This window comes from Propithecus coquereli, unplaced genomic scaffold (genome assembly GCF_000956105.1).
Source record: "Propithecus coquereli isolate 6110/MARCELLA unplaced genomic scaffold, Pcoq_1.0 Scaffold37, whole genome shotgun sequence".
In the NCBI taxonomy this organism is placed as follows: domain Eukaryota; kingdom Metazoa; phylum Chordata; class Mammalia; order Primates; family Indriidae; genus Propithecus; species Propithecus coquereli.
Genome location: NW_012149396.1, coordinates 7,374,484 through 7,391,631, shown reverse-complemented (window position 1 = coordinate 7,391,631; position 17,148 = coordinate 7,374,484). Strand labels below are relative to the sequence as shown.

Below are 17,148 nucleotides of genomic sequence, written 5' to 3'. Positions count from 1 at the left end.
ATTCACCAGTTTATCTGGGGTGAGTCACAATTCAATCTATTTACTTGACTAGTATTCTCATTAATTCATTTTTTTTAAACACAAGAAACTAAAACCTAGGCGAAAATATCCTTTGAAGCCAAGCAAACATGTATACTAGAGGGAAGACATCGTGATTTCAAAAACCTTAAATGCACTTTTCCGTCCCTCAAACTCATACATAATTAAGTATTAATCACAAAAATGATCAAGGTTTTGCAGCAATAAAAAACACTGGTCAAGGTCAAATAGCAAATTGAACACATTAAAACCACAAATATTTTCACCTCCAAAAGAAGAAACAAACTTATATAAAATTTCTTTTTTTTAATGCATACATCAAACATGTCCCAAGGCAGTTCTGGTCTGCCTTCCAATGTGAATATTTATTTCTCTCTATACTGGATGTTATTACATCCCTTACGCTTCTAAATTTGCTGACAGCTATTAAAATGATGGAGGAGTTGGAAAAAACTGTAGCTGATTCTTTGGTCAATAGAGCTGCCTTTAAAGAGAAGGTACAGAGGCTTTGTGGAGTTAGGAGTTCAGGTCGCTGGTATGGAAAGGAACACGTGGCTAGCTACCCGTTAGAGTTCTTCCTGTGTAAAGGCATTCAGTGTATTCACCGTGTTTTCCGAGTACAATCACTGTAGCACAGCTACAGTAACCGGGTAAAGTACAAGGTATGATTAATGGACCACGTAGTTTAAGTAAGCACATCAAAATTGGTATAAATTAGGGTGAAAAACTAAAGCAATGAAAATTCTAGCATTTTAGAGACTTTGGTGACAATGACAATTCTTTGTATTGGAAATCCACTCTTCTCGGGCAATTTGCTGGGAAATTTTAAAATGTCTCATTTATATGGTAAATGGATTTGCACAGGAAGAACTCTTTTCACAGCAGCCCAGATGATTTTACGTAAGTGCCGAAAAAGCCAAACGATGACTGGAAATTAGCGTAGGTTACCGGTGGTAGGTGGGCCTGTTCTGCAACTGCGTCCGTGACACTGCACGACCTCAACCTCGAGGACGGCTCTCTCTGCTGAAGGGGAGGAGAAGACAGGAAGCAACAAGAAACATACTCTCAGAAACAGGTTTCATTGGTTTGACAAATACATCACTCAATCCTATGCATCCCTCTTCAACATTGGGAGGAAACTAAATGAAACATCTTTTCGGAACAATGAGAGCCATCCTTTATAGAAAGTCAAACTATCTTCCACTTTAATTTTCACGGTGTTTTAAAGAGACTGGAATTTTGATTGCTCCTTAGAATTACTGGCAAAAATGCAGAAGGAGACCCAAACTTTCAGAAAGGAGACTCAGTAGGGCCCTGCAACGCACTGGTGCTGCTTTATAGACAGAAACCAGGAGTTAGCAGTCTTGAATTCTGCTGTGGGATGCAATATCTGAGTAAATTCTAATGTGCCAGGAATAGAGGAAAAAAGAGGAAGAAACAGTGATATGTGGCTATTAAACCTGACTGTTACAACTGACCAAGAATCAGTTGGATTCCATGTCCGGAGGAACTCAGATATCATCTTGTCCTACTTCTGAAAGATCAGGTATTTATAATTTTAGCTTCTGAGTGGAGTTCAAGTAATAAGGATAGCAATGAGTGAAAACAGTGACGTCAATCTGAAAAAAAAAAAAAAATCTAGTGTATAACGTTCCTCCCACTTGTTGGTATTAGTCCATGTGGTTAAATAAAGCCTAACAGATTATGAAGAAAGATCAGCAGTAGGTCACACACAGAAGCTGCGTCTCCTATTAGCAGATTCACCAATTAATGGTGCATCTTTGTAGCATTTGCTAATTTTTGCAATGGTAAGTAAAATGGGATAAGGTCCAGGAAAGAGTCTGGTGGGGCTGGGGGACAGTCCACGCCTTCCTACAATGGTTTGGATGATGGAGTCACTCTTTAGTACAAGTTCGTGCTATCGTCCTTGAATTTGGAGTGATCTGGATACAGTGAAAGTGGAGAAGAGTCCCATAGTCAACACTCTCGTTTGACATTCAACACAATGGGAAAGTAGTACAACATTGCACGTGGGTCTTGAGGCTATTTCATGCATCTAGAATAATTAGATGCAGGAGCTCCCCATACAAATAACTAGAAGTGCTACCCTACTGCTGAAGAAAACTATGATGTTTTTCACTTGGTTGACTAAAGGTTTGTAATTGCTATGGTTTCTGTGGTACTTCCTTGTGTTTATAGGTTTTAAATATAGGGCTTCATTGCTTAAGTTGTTTCCATAGCAATAGTTTTACCAATTCAAATATTTCACACATGCAATCTCTTTTATATTATCTAATACTCCATTTCCATGGAGTATACCATTTCAGTGGTATTTCTCTTTTTGAAAAATATTTGCCGAATTTTCATTACTACTCACATTAACTGAGTAATCACTGCAACTCACATAAAAGGTCCCCATGGTGTCTTTAAAAATAAAAACACCATAATCGAAGGAGCAACAGCTTTGTGAGTACTTACTTGCTTTCATACTTTATGTAGTCCTCTTATCACTCGCATTTGATATGGTCATAATAATCACTAATTTTTCTAGGATGCCATTGTCAGTGGAGTGACTATCATATTTATTATAGTACATGTTTAAGTTCAATTTCTTGAGAAACACTGAGATTGCATTTGCTCTTAATTTTATGCACAAGCAGGCATTTTCTTTGGGATATTTCTGCACAGTTTTGTACTGTCAAATGTGCAGGTCTTCATCGCTGATTCTGCTGCTTCTCATTGGGGCTCAGTCCCACCTGAAGCTTCTGTGTATTTCTATGATGGTTGACAACCCAAGTTCAAATGCTACCTTGATGTCAGTGTCACGATTTCACAACCTTTCTTAAGGGTTCATACTCTGGGACTTAGGAGATGTCTTCTATTCCCATTCAAATCTTGTCTTGGATGGGCCACTTGAACGCCAGCCCTCATCTGTGAGCTGAGAATGATGAAGCATGCAGAGTGTGGCTTAAGAGCACTGATTAGGAGGCCCCATGGCTCTTAATTTCTTCTATAAGATACTAGCTTTGTGATGAAGGAACTATTTTTATGAGACTTTGGCTGGGAAAGAAATTCTACAAGGTTCAAGCTAATAATAACAGAAATCATGGAATCTATTCCTTTGGGTTCTTTATAAACCAAGAAAGAGTGTTAGTGGTATAGGGTGGGCATAGCTGCCTTCCAAATCAAGAAATAGTCTCACCTGCTTGGGCTAATTTTAGTACAGTCCTTCCTCTTCTAGGGAAGGACGAACTTTGGAAAATGTCAGAGTTAACTGGGAACGGAAGACCCTGGGTTGTTATTTGCATACAAGATTCTCCTAAAGCAACAAAAACTGATAAAATATTGCTTAGCTTTTCTTTTGCACAAGCTCACTACTTACAATCAAAGAACTGAACTGTTCCCCATTGGAGTCCGGAGTGATCTGAAGCCTTCTGCTCAGCTCCTCTGACAGCTCCTGAGGGCTGGTCCGAGACACCGGGGAGGCGGGCGGTGGGGGGAGAGCCAGCCCGAGAGAGTCTCCCGCGATATTCACCTCCTCTGAAATGGTCTCCCAAGGCTTTTGGGGAACGAGACACTGAGGTAAATGCTAGGACCTGGAGATCCACCCACTTCCTCCCCAACAGAAACATACAACAACAATAACCATTATGAGGACTATAATTAACGTCTACTGTGCTTACGAGGCACACAGTCTTTCCAACAATCACGAGGAAGATGTGTCGACTACCCCAACTAACAGATGAGGAGACCGAAGCACAGAGAGTAACTTGCCCAAAGGAACAGCCGGTAAGTGGCAGGGCCACGACGTGTACGAGCAGCCTGGCTCTAGAGGCTGCGCCCTTACCCGCTTTATATTAGTAATACCACCTCTGTGTGCAGTGACTGCTTCCCGCGCTTGCTACCACACGCGCGGGCTAAAAAACCCTTCTCGGGAGTTTATAAATGATTTTCATGGATTCTCTTTTACTCCAACTGCTAGAGATTCACAATGAACGCAGCACAGATACCATAAGCTATAATTAAATACTGGTGTAAAGTAATGTATAGTGAATTTATTATGGAATCATTAATTTTGCTTTCCTGATTTTGATTACTGCAACATTTGTGAACCATCATCTTTCTTAACACAATGTCTGAAAAGAATGGATTTCTAGTAAGTAAACAGAGATGATAAGACAGCATGGAAGTTAAAATTATTGCTAATCTGTTGTTTAATTCATACTTTTTTTTCACTGATTTACTACACCCATTTAAAGGGAAAATTACAAACATTTCTATTCACCCAAATTCGTATTTTCTTGGTAGTAAATCTCTTTTAAGGTGCCAAAACAACTCAGTAAAAGCTTGTATATCATGCCCAAACAAGTTATAGGGCTCATTTAATTGTGCAAATATGATACCCCATGTTATCACTTAATGAGCAAGTGCTGATGGAGAAGTTTCTATGGTTAGACTCGGGGGCGGGGGGAATAAATTACCAAGTGAAAATATCTTTAGATTTTCATACTAAAAATCATGTTATTTATTTTTGTAATAATGTAGAGCCATAAGTACTTATCAAACATGGTTTTTATAAGCACTTTCTGAATTAATTAACATCCAGATGGTAATCAATTCACTGTGAGACCACAATCTTTACATTCTCGACAACATTGACTGAGAGAAGAAACTGCCACACGAAATCAACCTGGAGAACATGGAAAGAAAGAGCTGCAGGGTTTGGCAGCACTTGGGGACGTCATACCTCAGGGACATCACCACCTTCCGAGGGCTCGGGCTCCAAGTCCTCGCTGATGTGCCTGCGCGAGCGGAAGCGCCTGTGGGCCGCCTCCTGGTTGATCTGCCTGATGTTGTTGTCCGACTCCGAGGCCACGTCCCTGAGCGTGCAGAGGTGAGGGGGGAGAAGAGGAGAAGCGCTTGAGAACCAGTCCTTCACGACAGCTCCGGGCTCACTAAGGGCCCACCCCCCAGAGAACGTCTGCGTCCGACACTAACCACCGGCGGGCCACTGAGTACGAGAACTCGTCCACCGTATCTCGGCTTAAGTGTAATGCCAGGTCCATTTGAGTCAAATAAACGCAGTTTTTAAATGCGTCAGTTGCAACATTTTGAGCATCTTTCAGGCATATATTTCAAAACATATTTTAGTATTTTAGAAAGAAATCAAAGTTCTCCACCCATCTGCCACAGTGACAAATGAGGCCTCTGCAAGGAGAGGTGACAGGCGAGGTCACACCACAGCCAGTCAGTCCCCACCCTCCTGGGGTCTGGTAATCACAAGGCAGCTACTTTTGGTCACCCACAATTGACCAAAACCTACAAACAGTATGAATGCAAAGATGCTATCTAGGGGGAAGTCCTCCTCCTGATCCAACAAGAACATTCTCAGCTGCTTTCTATTTCGTTTTGACTGAATTGCAACATTGCATTTCCCACCTTAATCTACTTTTAAAAATCCAAATAAACCTCAGGAGATAACTTCCCAAGTCAACTGGGATTTGAAGAACACTACAACATCGTACCCTATTTTTTGTCATATAATGCTCAAAATTCGGGACATGAAAGCATCAATTTGATCTTGAAAACTTTTTTGCAGTAAATTACAGACAATCATCTTTAGGGGAAATACTAGTCGAGGCTTTTATGGTAGAAGTTGAAATGCTAAAATGTTTTTCAGAGAAAACTCTCATGGTTACTTTCAGTAAGACACCATACTCAGTTAAGAAAAATTAGGCCAAAAGTTAGTATCTCAAAATAATTGAAAATATTGTTTCAGATTAAATACAGTATTAATCAAGAGCCTTTATTATAGACTCTTTCTATAAAATAAATTTTAAAGTTTTCTAACACATTCTCAAACTAACTTATACTATGTCCCACTAGGGAACTTTCTAGGCCCCTGTGGTAGCAAATAGTCTGCAAGTCGCAACACTGCTTGCAAATAAATAGGTGGCTCTTTAACACCAGTTTCCAAAATTGTTTAAGTATTTCCATTAAATACCTTTATACTATTAACTTGATTAGTAAAGGCAATAGTGTGAAGGTTAGCTTCCATTTAATCCACATTTAAATTATAATTCCTTATTAAAGTCTCAATCAGTGAAGTGTTTATGTATTTGCACATCCAATACAAAATTTTGGACTCTAACAGAAACATATATTCTACATATCTAGTTACATTAAACTACAACGATTAAAATAGTACAATAGACGTGTCTTCAGAAAAACTGACATTAACTATGGCCATAGAGAAAATAAAACAAAGGGATGCACAAGGATACTAATAAAACTTCTGAAACCACAAAAATAGAATCATTAAAAATGGCACTTTGTTGGAAATGTTAGAAAAACGTAATATCGTATGTGTGATTCTATGTTGCTACTGTAGTCCTTTTTATGATATTTAATTCTTAAGCATACAATGATTATAAAAACCATACATTATTATAGAACAGGATGAAACTTGGAAGGAAAATGATCAAAATACATTTATGAAATATGTAAACCATTTCAGTAGTGTCTAAGGCAGAAGACGCTGTTTGGTATCCTGTAACACTTTTAATTAAGGACGAACGCAATTTCACTTTATAATAATTGGCCTCACTTGAAAATATTTTATATCCAAGAGTTTCATCAAAATTTGAAATCTTCCCTTAAAATGTCAGTCATGGCTTTTATTCAGTCAACACTGAGGGACTAACCTTTGCAGACCTACTATGTGTGAGGTCCTACATGAGGTGCTTAATACTGCACTACTTGAATTTTAACGATGACTTCTGACAGGCTGAGAAGAATAAAGCTTTGCTATTACTATGTCTGCATCTCACATCCTTTAGAAGTATATAGAATTCCATTACTCTGAGAGGATAAGAAAAAAAGAGGGCATGTGTAAAATTAATTATGTCAATCTTCCTTATCCAACGTGCTCAAATAATTAGTAACCAGTATGAAGCAGAAACAACTAAATAGCATAAGAAGATACCTCTGATTGTGAAATTCCAACCAGGGGCTTTTATGGTCTTAAGTGATAATATGATAATGTTCACACAAGGGAGGCTTTTGCATTTAATTAATAAACAAGTGAGTGAGAGTTGTTAAAACGGACTAGAAGTTTAAGTAGTCACTAATGGGGGTTGGGCCCAGTGGCTGGAGCCTGTAATCCCAGCACGAAGGCTGAAGCCAAAGAATTACTTGAGGATAGGGGTTCGAGACCAGCCAGTAGTCCCAGCTACTCAGGAGGCTGAGGTGGGAGGATCCCTTGAGCCCAGATCAAGATCGCAGTGAGCTAATGGGAAGATAACCATTTTAAAATATTTCTGAGCTGACAAATTAAAACAGAAAAATATTTTATTGGGGGCAAGGAGATAATTGAAGAAGTGGCTACTTCAATTTTTCTTCAGTTATTAATTTCACATATACATTCTTCATTTGACTTTTATGGGAAATACACAAATAATAATTTAAAAAAAAAATCAGTTTATCAAGAAATCAAGTTCAGCGCCAACTGAGGCCAGTGTGTCCAGCCGTTTATACTCACAGTGTGTTAGGGCATGAGGACCTGAGTTATCCAGATACAATTAAATTACTAAGTCAGAAGAAGATGTACAGAGTGCTTTATAATCAAAAGGATTTTAAAAAAGCGTTTGAGTTTAACAATTTCATCTTCATTTACAGAATGTCATACTTTCTTCAGCTTATTTTTTGAAAATTGTGCTTTTTACAGCAAAAAGTTTACAGGTTACATTTAAAGAAGATAAGGACAAAACTAAACCTAGGGGTGTTCTAAAAGCCGCCACCAGACTTGAGGGGCCTGGAGTTCTTCTAAGGTTACCCTCTGTTCTCAAATTCAGAGTCTGGGCCCAAACCTGGCCCAAGCAGTTCACTAAACCACGTGGTCCTAATCACTTTCAGAAGGGCTCATTTTACATCTTCAGCTGTTTGAAATGTATTTTACTGAGCCCCTACTCTGTGCCAGGCAGGAGGGAAGATCTGTGAATAAGAAAACATGGTCCCAGCCCAAACAGGCAGTTAGAATATTCTGTGCTCCAGGCCAGGCTGGGGGAGACCTGGACAGAGGAGGTGCGGATGCCCAGGGGAAGGCCTCCTAGCTGAGACCTCTGAGTTAGCCAGGAGTACGGGTGTGCTCTAGGTTTTTGCCTTTTATTTTTGGGGGAAGGAGTATTACGATGCCCACAGGACTCGGGAACAAGAGAAAGCAAGGGGAACGCAGCTGTGCATGGTGGGACCATGGAATGAACGGCATGCTTATGGCTCTGGGGAGCATGTCTAGAAAGGAAGGGACCAGGGTGAACAAGGACCTCGTACGAACGTCCTGAGAACAACATGAAGTCCAAGACAACACAAAACCCCATTTGCAGTGGGCCAAAGTGTGGGACACAAGACCATGGCAAATTGGGCCAGAGTGAGTCACCAAGACGGTCTTAATTCTTTGCTTCGCTCATGGTTATCACCATCTGCTTCTCAGCAGGATAGAGCCTTTTAATAAAAATACTTCCTGACAATATCAATTTTCCTCCAAAGGGTGCTTCGGCGTTCTGTAAAAACTGAATTGTGAAACAAATTACTCTTGAATTCAAACAATTCTCAAAAATAAATCTGGGAGGATCAAGGGCTTCTGGCCAAGGCAAATAAAGTTCAGAAGAAAGCAGCGGCCCAAATTCGTAAACAGTTCACATGGGACGAAGAGATTTTTCCTCTTTCTCGCTTTCTAGAAGTCACACCCATTGAAAAGGAGTCACTCCTTGCGTTCCACTTGAGCTCTGCTGACGTCCTTCCTGGCTCAGCCTCTCCCTTTGGCATTGTTGCCTTGCTGATGAGGACAGTCATGCCACTAACTTCTCCCTAAACTACATGTGAACCTGAACTTGGATTAAGAACTGCATTTTTCTGTTGTTGTTTCTGGGCTGAGGATGAGCCAGCATCATAAAAGTTATACTACTACTTTTTTTTTTTTTTTTTTTTTATTAGAGACAGGCTGTGGTTCTGTCTCCCAGGTTGGTGCAGTGGTGCAATCATAGCTCACTGCAGCCTCAAACTTGTGGCCTCAAGTGATTCTCCTGCCTTAGCCTCCCAAAGTGCTGGGATTACAAGCATGAGCCACTGCACCCTGCCCAAGTTTTATCTTTTTAGTTTGGTGCTTCAGGATGATGCCACCAAAGATGGTATCTTTTTTAAAAACAACTTAATTGAGGTTTGACTGATACATATAAAGCTGTACATATTTAATGTGTACATCGTGATGAGTTTGGGGATAAGTACATCGATGAAACCATCACAAAGGAGGTATATTTAGAAAGATGGATGAAGTGTCTTCCCTCATTAGAGTTTCACGACTGTGGTAGAGAAAGCTGCAGTTATCCCCCATTTGTTTCAAAAATAAAGACGTGAATCTGCATGATACTTATTAACAAAGTTGAACACTTTTCCATATGTGAATTAGCTATTAGTATTTCTTCCTTCGTAGGTTGCTGTCGCTTTTTTGCAGAGGTCAGCACACAGTCTACCTTTTCAGGTATTTCTTTCCCAGGCTGTTTAGATAATGGTGCTCTGCTTAGGGTACTGCTACCAAGATTCTTCTGACTGCTACACATAAACCAAGTCCAAGGTGCGCCCAAAGTTGTGTTTACTACAAATAGCCATGATGGCTTACAACAGTTTTAATAGCTATGGTCACTAATGAAAAGGAAATAGTAGGCCCGGTGCAGTGGTTCACACCTGTCATCCCAGCACTTTGGGAGGTCGAGGATCACTTGAGGCCAGCAATTCAAGGTCGGGAGTTCGAGACCAGCCTGGGCAACACAGTGATACCCCATCTCTACAGAAAATATAAAAACTAGGCAGGCGTGATGGTGCACGCTTGTGGTCCCAGCTACTCAAGAGGCTGAGTGGGGAGGATTGCCTGAGCCCAGGAGTTGGAGGCTGTAGTGAGATATGATCATGCCACTGCACTCCAGCTTGGGTGACAGGACAAGATCCTGACTCAAGAAAAAAGAAAAAAATAAATAAAAATTTGAAAAATCAACGAAACCATTTCCATTCACATCTATAGGTGAAAAAATTTTAATAAAAAATAGATTAACATCACCCAGATGTTGTGATATTTATGCTGTCCTGGGACCATGAGTTAAAGCCCATGCTGGGTAGTCTGAAGCTGACCAAGGACAGCCAATATTAACGAGACTCCACTGGGGGCTCAGAGAGGACTGGCTATTCGGTGTTCCAGATCTGCAAGCTTCAATTCTACATTCAAACCTAGGCCAGACAACGTGGCCGCCCTCCCCATCCACCATCATATGCAGAATATCTTTGCAATTTCTGCAGACAAAAGGGTTTTTAAGAACATCCACCATACTACTAATACCATTTGTCAAAAAAGCATCGCTAGCAAATTCATTTTAGAGTCTGGGTTGAAGAAAAAATTACCTTACCTAATATGCTTGGCTTTTATTACACATTCAAAATTATACAATTCATTGGTAACTACCTCCTCATCTCGGCTGAGGTCTTGCTGTATATTATGACTTAACAACAAGCTGCTTCAAAACCATTTTGATAGGAGTTGAGCTTTAGTTAGTGTTTATTTGCTATCAATCAAACCAAAAACTGTGGAGGGAACAAAACAGCAATCAATTTACTGCATCCCTGAGGCTGGTGAGGGATTAAAATAAACAGTAATTACTAATTCTGAGTCTGCAACCCCCTCATGTGTTTCTAATTATATTAAGGGGGTCAAATTTCCCCAAAACAAAAAAAGAAAACAAGTTTTTCAGAAGATTTCCAAATCAAATAATTAAAAGCAGTAAAAATCCAAAAACAACACAGAAAACTGCAAAGCCAGTGCGCTAGCTGCCTTCCACTCTGGGTGAGTCAGGAGAGAAAGCTGCAGAGGAAGGAAACAGTAGCGCCACCAAACATAAGGGAAATCTAGGAAAAATAACCTCTGCTCCGTATTTCAGGAATCTATATAAGGAAACCATACAAAATAAATCGGTTCATGTTCAAACAGCAGCATGTGATACAAAGGCAACGGTTTCCTCCTTGTGATACACAAATCCCGGGTGGCCCCGTGCTCTTCCCCTAAATGAAGAGGAATCCTGTTGTGCTACCCAGCCACCTGCTCTTACTGCTGTGAGACTTATTCCCCGGCCCCGTCCCGGCGGGTCCCCGTGTTGGTACCTGACTGTGTAGAGCAGGACCGTGCGTCCCCGACCACCGCGTGTACTCACATCAAGCTCGGTCGGTGCCACTGGGTGGTCCGGTTGTTGTGGTTGACGTAGTAAGTTCGGCCTAAATTGTCCACTTTCTCTTCCCACCCGGGGGGCAGAGGAGGAGGAGGAAGCTCCTCTTGGTGCTGAGAAGCCGAGTCATTCGAGTCAACGACTTCCCACCCGTGCTGCGGAATGAAGTTCAGTGGAAGATTATGGTGTTGGTTCTTCACATGCGAGGAAGAGACAATTATAGCGTGCTCTGTACCCTTCCTTCTTCCACGCTCCATGGCCCTCGGGCTCCGGCAATGGCTTCATGTGCCACATTTGAATAAATTCCCCAAATCGGGTCAAAAAATCAATTCTAGGGGAGCCTCACAAATCTTTCGAGCAATGGCCAATTGTGCTGCCTTCTAAGATGACTATATTGCAGGGAGCAACAGAGATTTGGATACGCACAGTTGGTTAGTGACTTATACATTAAGTCACGTTATACTTTTCTCATATTTCATGTTTGTTATTTTGACTTGAAGGCCTCCAGGGCTTGCACAAAGCCATGCCAGTGACACAGGTCACATTACAGCTGTCACCTTTTCGGCACCTCCACGAGGTAAAAGGGAGTGGGGAAGATGAGTCACACTGCACCTGTGTCCTGAAAGCAATCACAGCCCAGGTGACCAGGAGGCCCAGGGTCCCGCTGCTCCCCAGGGAGGCCAGCTTTGACTTTGCATCTGGTACAATCACAGGAGCCAGAAGTCTGGGACTGCGGCTTTCTACTTAGGCACGCCACACTTGCCGCCTCTGCACCAACAGGCTTCCTTCACGGTACCAGAGTTCGAGTTACATTTTTGAAATGCATATTTTAGGCATTAAGTATTCCTTTCCTAACATCCCCTGGTAAAATCACTGGAAAATTCAGTAATTCGCTGGTTACTGCAGTTGGAAGGCAAGAAGAGTGTAAAACATTCCCTGGATCTGAGATAAAAATCTGTTGATGTGCTCATGAAATCTTAACATTCATAACTGCCTACCACCCACTTCACTCCTCTTCACGCATGTAGAGAGATGAAAGCTCACGCATGAAATGCTGCCTGGAAATACGACCCCGCGGTCGGAGGGGGCTCGGTTAACTTGCCCACGACACATCATTCGCGTATCACGTATACGCGACAGCTGCAAACAGATGTGAGCACAAGCTCGGGGGAGGCCTTGCCTAACGGATGCTTTGAGAACAATATGAGAATCTGTCCAACAGCGCAGCCCCGTCTGCGGCATGTGCTGAGAAGGTACGACGTGACCGTCGCATCGGTCTGCGATCAGAAAGCTGAAGGGCAGTGGTGTCAGGAGGGCAGGAGGGGAAATTCCTCCCGACAGCTAATCCCAGAATGGCGTTTCTAGGGGAGGGTTTTTCTACCGCAGGCTGTCACCTGTGGGCCCGATGAGTAAGAGACTTGGAAAAGATTTTCTAAACCACCTCATCCACTTGGAGGCAACTTCAAGTGCTAAAAGGATTTACGGAGAGCTGAAAGTCCGAAGCGGTAATGGAATTAAATGCATGAGGGGAATTTCACGGAGCGCCGTCCCAGGGGTGGATGCAGCGCTGTCTGAAGAGAAAGCTCTTCAGTGCCTAGTGCCGCGATAGGAAAGGAAAAGCGCATCTCTTTACGCCAAGGCAGGTAAGCGTAACTGGTAGACTATCGAAGACAGACTCACGGACATGTGTAAGTTTTTTCTGTATTTAAGCTTTATGAACTTATACTTCCTTCAATTATAAAGTGGAAGTAAAATATGAACGCGATCTGCAGCCGGGAAAGCAGGCCGAGGCCGGAAGCGCCGCGGCTTACCTCCATGTCGTCCCTCTGCTCGCTGCTTTCCTCATCCTGACCTCCGTTCTTGGGCATATAGGCCATTTTCAGTCGCAGAAATCCCTTCACTCGAGATTTATGACTGCGTGATGGAAGAAAACTGGTTATAAAGGACATGGCTTGGTTATGCCTCTCGCGTTTATGGCGACTGCTGAACTCGTCCCCAGAGAAGACTGAACTCCGCAGCCTGCAGGGCAGACACCCGCTCCCGGCCCCCTCGCGCCTCACCTTCTTGGTCTGAGAAGAAAGTCCTTAAACGTGTAGGGTCGCTCCATGGTTGGATCTTCTGTCTACGGGAAGAAAAAGTAAACTAAGTTTTAACTCTCCTCATTTTGTATTTTAGAGACACTGGACTAGATCCCAGAGAATACATTTCCTATTTTCTAATGTGGCGACGATGAAAAAGGAGTTGGCTCCTCAGCTGGCACTAGACAACGAATCTAACGTTTCATAGGCCACGGAATTTATCTACTCGAGGTCCACTAGATGTCACCATCCACATCGGGTTCTAGGAGCCAACCCCAGCCGCGGACAAATGACAAAAGTATAGCCGTCACTGCCAAGGGTAATTTCTAATTGTAGGGTGTGGCCTCGAGCTCACAGAGCGGATTAACTCTGGAGAACCAGCGGCCACTGGTGCCCTGTTGGATCCCTGTGACTCAAGAAGCCTAAAAGTGGAGTAAACAGACTATACGAGACCTATCCTTAGAAAGCAATTTTATTTTTCATATTAAAACATCACGTCATCAGCCTAAGATAATTGAAAGATTATTTCCTGCACAGAGATTGTGCTGGGAAGCACTGCCACTTGGCCTTCTGCTGGAGTTTAGCTCATGAAGTTATAAGCAAGACCAGGATATTTGTTCATTTTGGAAGAAATCAGTATTTGTTGTATTGTATAAAGTTGATAAAACTTAGCCTAATAAACCAAGAAATTGGAAAAATAAGTGCTACTATTTCATTAATTTTTAAATACTGTATGTAGTAAAACCTTAAATACCTAGACCCTTAAATTAAATATAATTTCAAATATTTACTTTTGCAGCGAGAGAGATAAACCAGTTGGATGATTTATTGTATCGGGTCTGTGCGTGTATATATGGACTTATATTTGAAATGTTATTGGTTTATGTCATTCCCTGCTTTAAACTCCCAATGGCTTCCTACTCCTCCCATAATAAAATGAAAATTCTTTCCTATGACCTGCAAGGTCAACTATGATTTGGCTTTAACGACCTTTAACTTCACTGTGAACCAGTCTGTCTGTTCCCTCCTTATATTCCGACCACCCTGGCCTCATCTGTATGTGCGCAGATCACACTGAATCCTGCCGTAGCACCCGTGCACGGGCAGGTCCTTTTGCTAGACAGCCGACTCCGGATGGCAGGGCTGTCTCCACTGTGCCACCCCCATGTGAGATCCCAGGTCACAAACTCAAAGTTCCCATCCTAAAATCGCCTCTCTCAGCCATTCTTATCACCCTGCTTTATCTTCCCTGTATCACCAGCTGAAATTACTTTGTTTATTACTTTATCATCCATCACTTCTGGGATGTCAGCCTATGAGATCAAACTTGATTTTGCTTACTACTATATCACTGGTGCCGAGCTAATTAATTCATTTGATTTGCGGTAAACTACTGAGGCCCTGAAAATTCATTACTGCTGAAGACAGTCAATTATATTCTCTAGACTGTTTTTACAAGGCAGTAAACATACACAATTTGGAAATGTTTTCTACAAAAAGTTTCCAACTATACATGACTTACAATGGAAAATTTATTAATCAAGAAAACTACTGCTGGTGTTCCTTTTTTCATTTATTTAACTAGCAATTTTACAGCAATACCATGCGAAAGATGTGGATATAACACGGTACTCGCTTTTGTGCTTCAATGACATGGGAGGGGCCTGCATATCAACAACTCTTTAGAAACTGGGGCAGAGCAAGTTCAGTGACATACAGAGCTCAAGACCCGGGGTGGAGGGAAGAGACTGATTCTGACTTGGGGATCTAAATGGTTTCTGGAGACGTGTGGTCCAATCCAACATGAATGGGAAAGTTCTGACAGGTGCAGAATTGGGAGGAGGGATGGTTCAAGCTTAGGAAATCAAACAGCATGAGCAAAGCCTGCGGGATCATTAGTGGGCATGAGGAATTCAGGAGCAGCAGCGAGTGCACAAAAGAGCGAACAGAGAAAACCACAGAGCACAGCGGGACTGAAAGTGAGCGTGTGCATACACTGCAGTTTACGTGACCACTACCACACGGGTCAACAGGCAGACCTCCCAGGTCTGTGTCCTGGCTCTGTCACTTACAGAGCTGCGTGGCCAAGGGCAAGTCCCTCACCTCTCTGTGCCTCAGTGTCCTCATCTATGACACAGGGCAGTTACTGTGTCTTACAGGGTTGCTGTGAGGATTAAACCGACGGAGCTGGTTTATATAAAGTCCTCACAAGAACACCTGGCACACTCAACAGACACTGGCCATTATTGTCGTCAGCCCGTTCTCTACATGTGCATGTCATTCGTGAGTAATGCCAACTCCATGCCAAGTAGTAACAGGCAGGGCACTGAAAATTAAAGTTCATTTTCACGGAAATTCTCTAGTCTGAACAAGAAGATGACCGTGGAGATAATTACAAGATTTTTCTTGGCATTCATCCAGGTTCCAACCTGACCATGTTCCCTGGAGAAGGGCCTAGTGGAGACTCCTCGGATGGCACAGAGGGTGTTCCTGGAGGAAACTGTCCCAAACAGATTGCGGTAAACAGCACTGTTGGCCAAAACAGCCAAAATGCTGCCTCCTGCTCCAGGGTATGAACATCCAAAAGAAAATCTTTTGGATACATAGCGTTTTCATCTTAAAGAGAGTAGCTGTTTTCGGCAGAAGTGCCACCACTATGGTACAAGATGAGACAGACAATTCTCAGGCAAATGGAAGGAGAGGGCCTCACTAGGTTTCCCGACTCAAACCCGGATGCAACCACCAGAAGCACCCAAGCCCTAGGCTAAGCTGGGCCCCACGCCCTTCACTATTCCACAGGCACGGGAGGGGGCTGTAGACCCAGGGTCAGGTCCAGCACTGCCACCGACCTACTGACTGTTGAGCAAGTCACCTCCCTCTGTGGGTCCAGGTTTCCTCACCTGGAAAATACTGGGAGTGAATAAATGTCCCTAAGTCCCTCCAAGCTCCATGATACTGAATCCTGCACACACGAGAGGGCACCACTCTGTTGGCGCCATAAACGCAAGGGGGTAGAAGAATGTTGGCCACCTACGTACAGGGAAGGCATCAAACACCACCACTCTGAAAATGGGAGAAATTCATGTTTTTTTAAAGTAGCTCTCTCTGCCTCAGTGCCTTTCCCACGGATGCAGAGATTGTGTTGCTGGGCAGAGGGGGACACCCTGGGGACTCCACAGACAGGGGAGACAAAATGGACCAGGGAAGAGGCAAGAAAAGATGCAGAGGTGCAGAATGCAAGCACCGCCAGGACTCTCATTCTGTTGTTAATACAAGTGTTGGCATGATTTTTATCCTTAAATAATTAGTAGATATGAGTTATCAAATACTGTATGAACTTTTAGGTAATGATACACTGAACTTGAACAAATGTGAAAATGGTCATTAAAAAAAAAAATCAACAATAACAGAAAATAACAGAACAGTTACAGTGACGTTTATTCTTGGTGTCCCAATGCAAGAGAAAAAATAGAGGAGCTATGTTTCCGCTGTGGTATGGACGTAAGATCTCCCACCTTCACTCCCCCATGCCTCCCTTCACACTGCTCAGATACCCTGGGTGACACGTATGTCATCGTGATTGCTGGTGCCTCTGCTTAGTGACTACTGTGGAACAGAGAGGATGTTCTACCATAGATCTGTATAGAAACGTGTATTGGAAATGTCTATGCAAATACAGGGAAACTGGGGAATAATCGATTAAGGCTGCCCAGGTGGAAGTCAACAATTCCCCAGAGTCCCGTCTTTCGAAGCCTGACCGCTGGAGACTT

At 42.6% G+C, this 17,148-nt stretch overlaps 1 protein-coding gene across 2 annotated transcripts in view; it reads right to left on the bottom strand.

Annotated features, from left to right (window-relative positions):
* The window catches only part of NEDD4L (neural precursor cell expressed, developmentally down-regulated 4-like, E3 ubiquitin protein ligase), a 323,400-nt gene that overhangs the window by 59,575 nt on the left and 246,677 nt on the right, over positions 1-17,148 (bottom strand). For both annotated transcript variants that reach the window (XM_012651787.1, XM_012651788.1), the window contains 6 exons: positions 13,361-13,422; positions 13,112-13,214; positions 11,289-11,455; positions 4,787-4,919; positions 3,422-3,598; positions 988-1,062 (listed from right to left, as the gene is read on the bottom strand). In XM_012651787.1, coding sequence (XP_012507241.1) covers positions 988-1,062; positions 3,422-3,598; positions 4,787-4,919; positions 11,289-11,455; positions 13,112-13,214; positions 13,361-13,422 — 717 coding nt within the window. The remainder of the gene's footprint in view (positions 1-987; positions 1,063-3,421; positions 3,599-4,786; positions 4,920-11,288; positions 11,456-13,111; positions 13,215-13,360; positions 13,423-17,148) is intronic.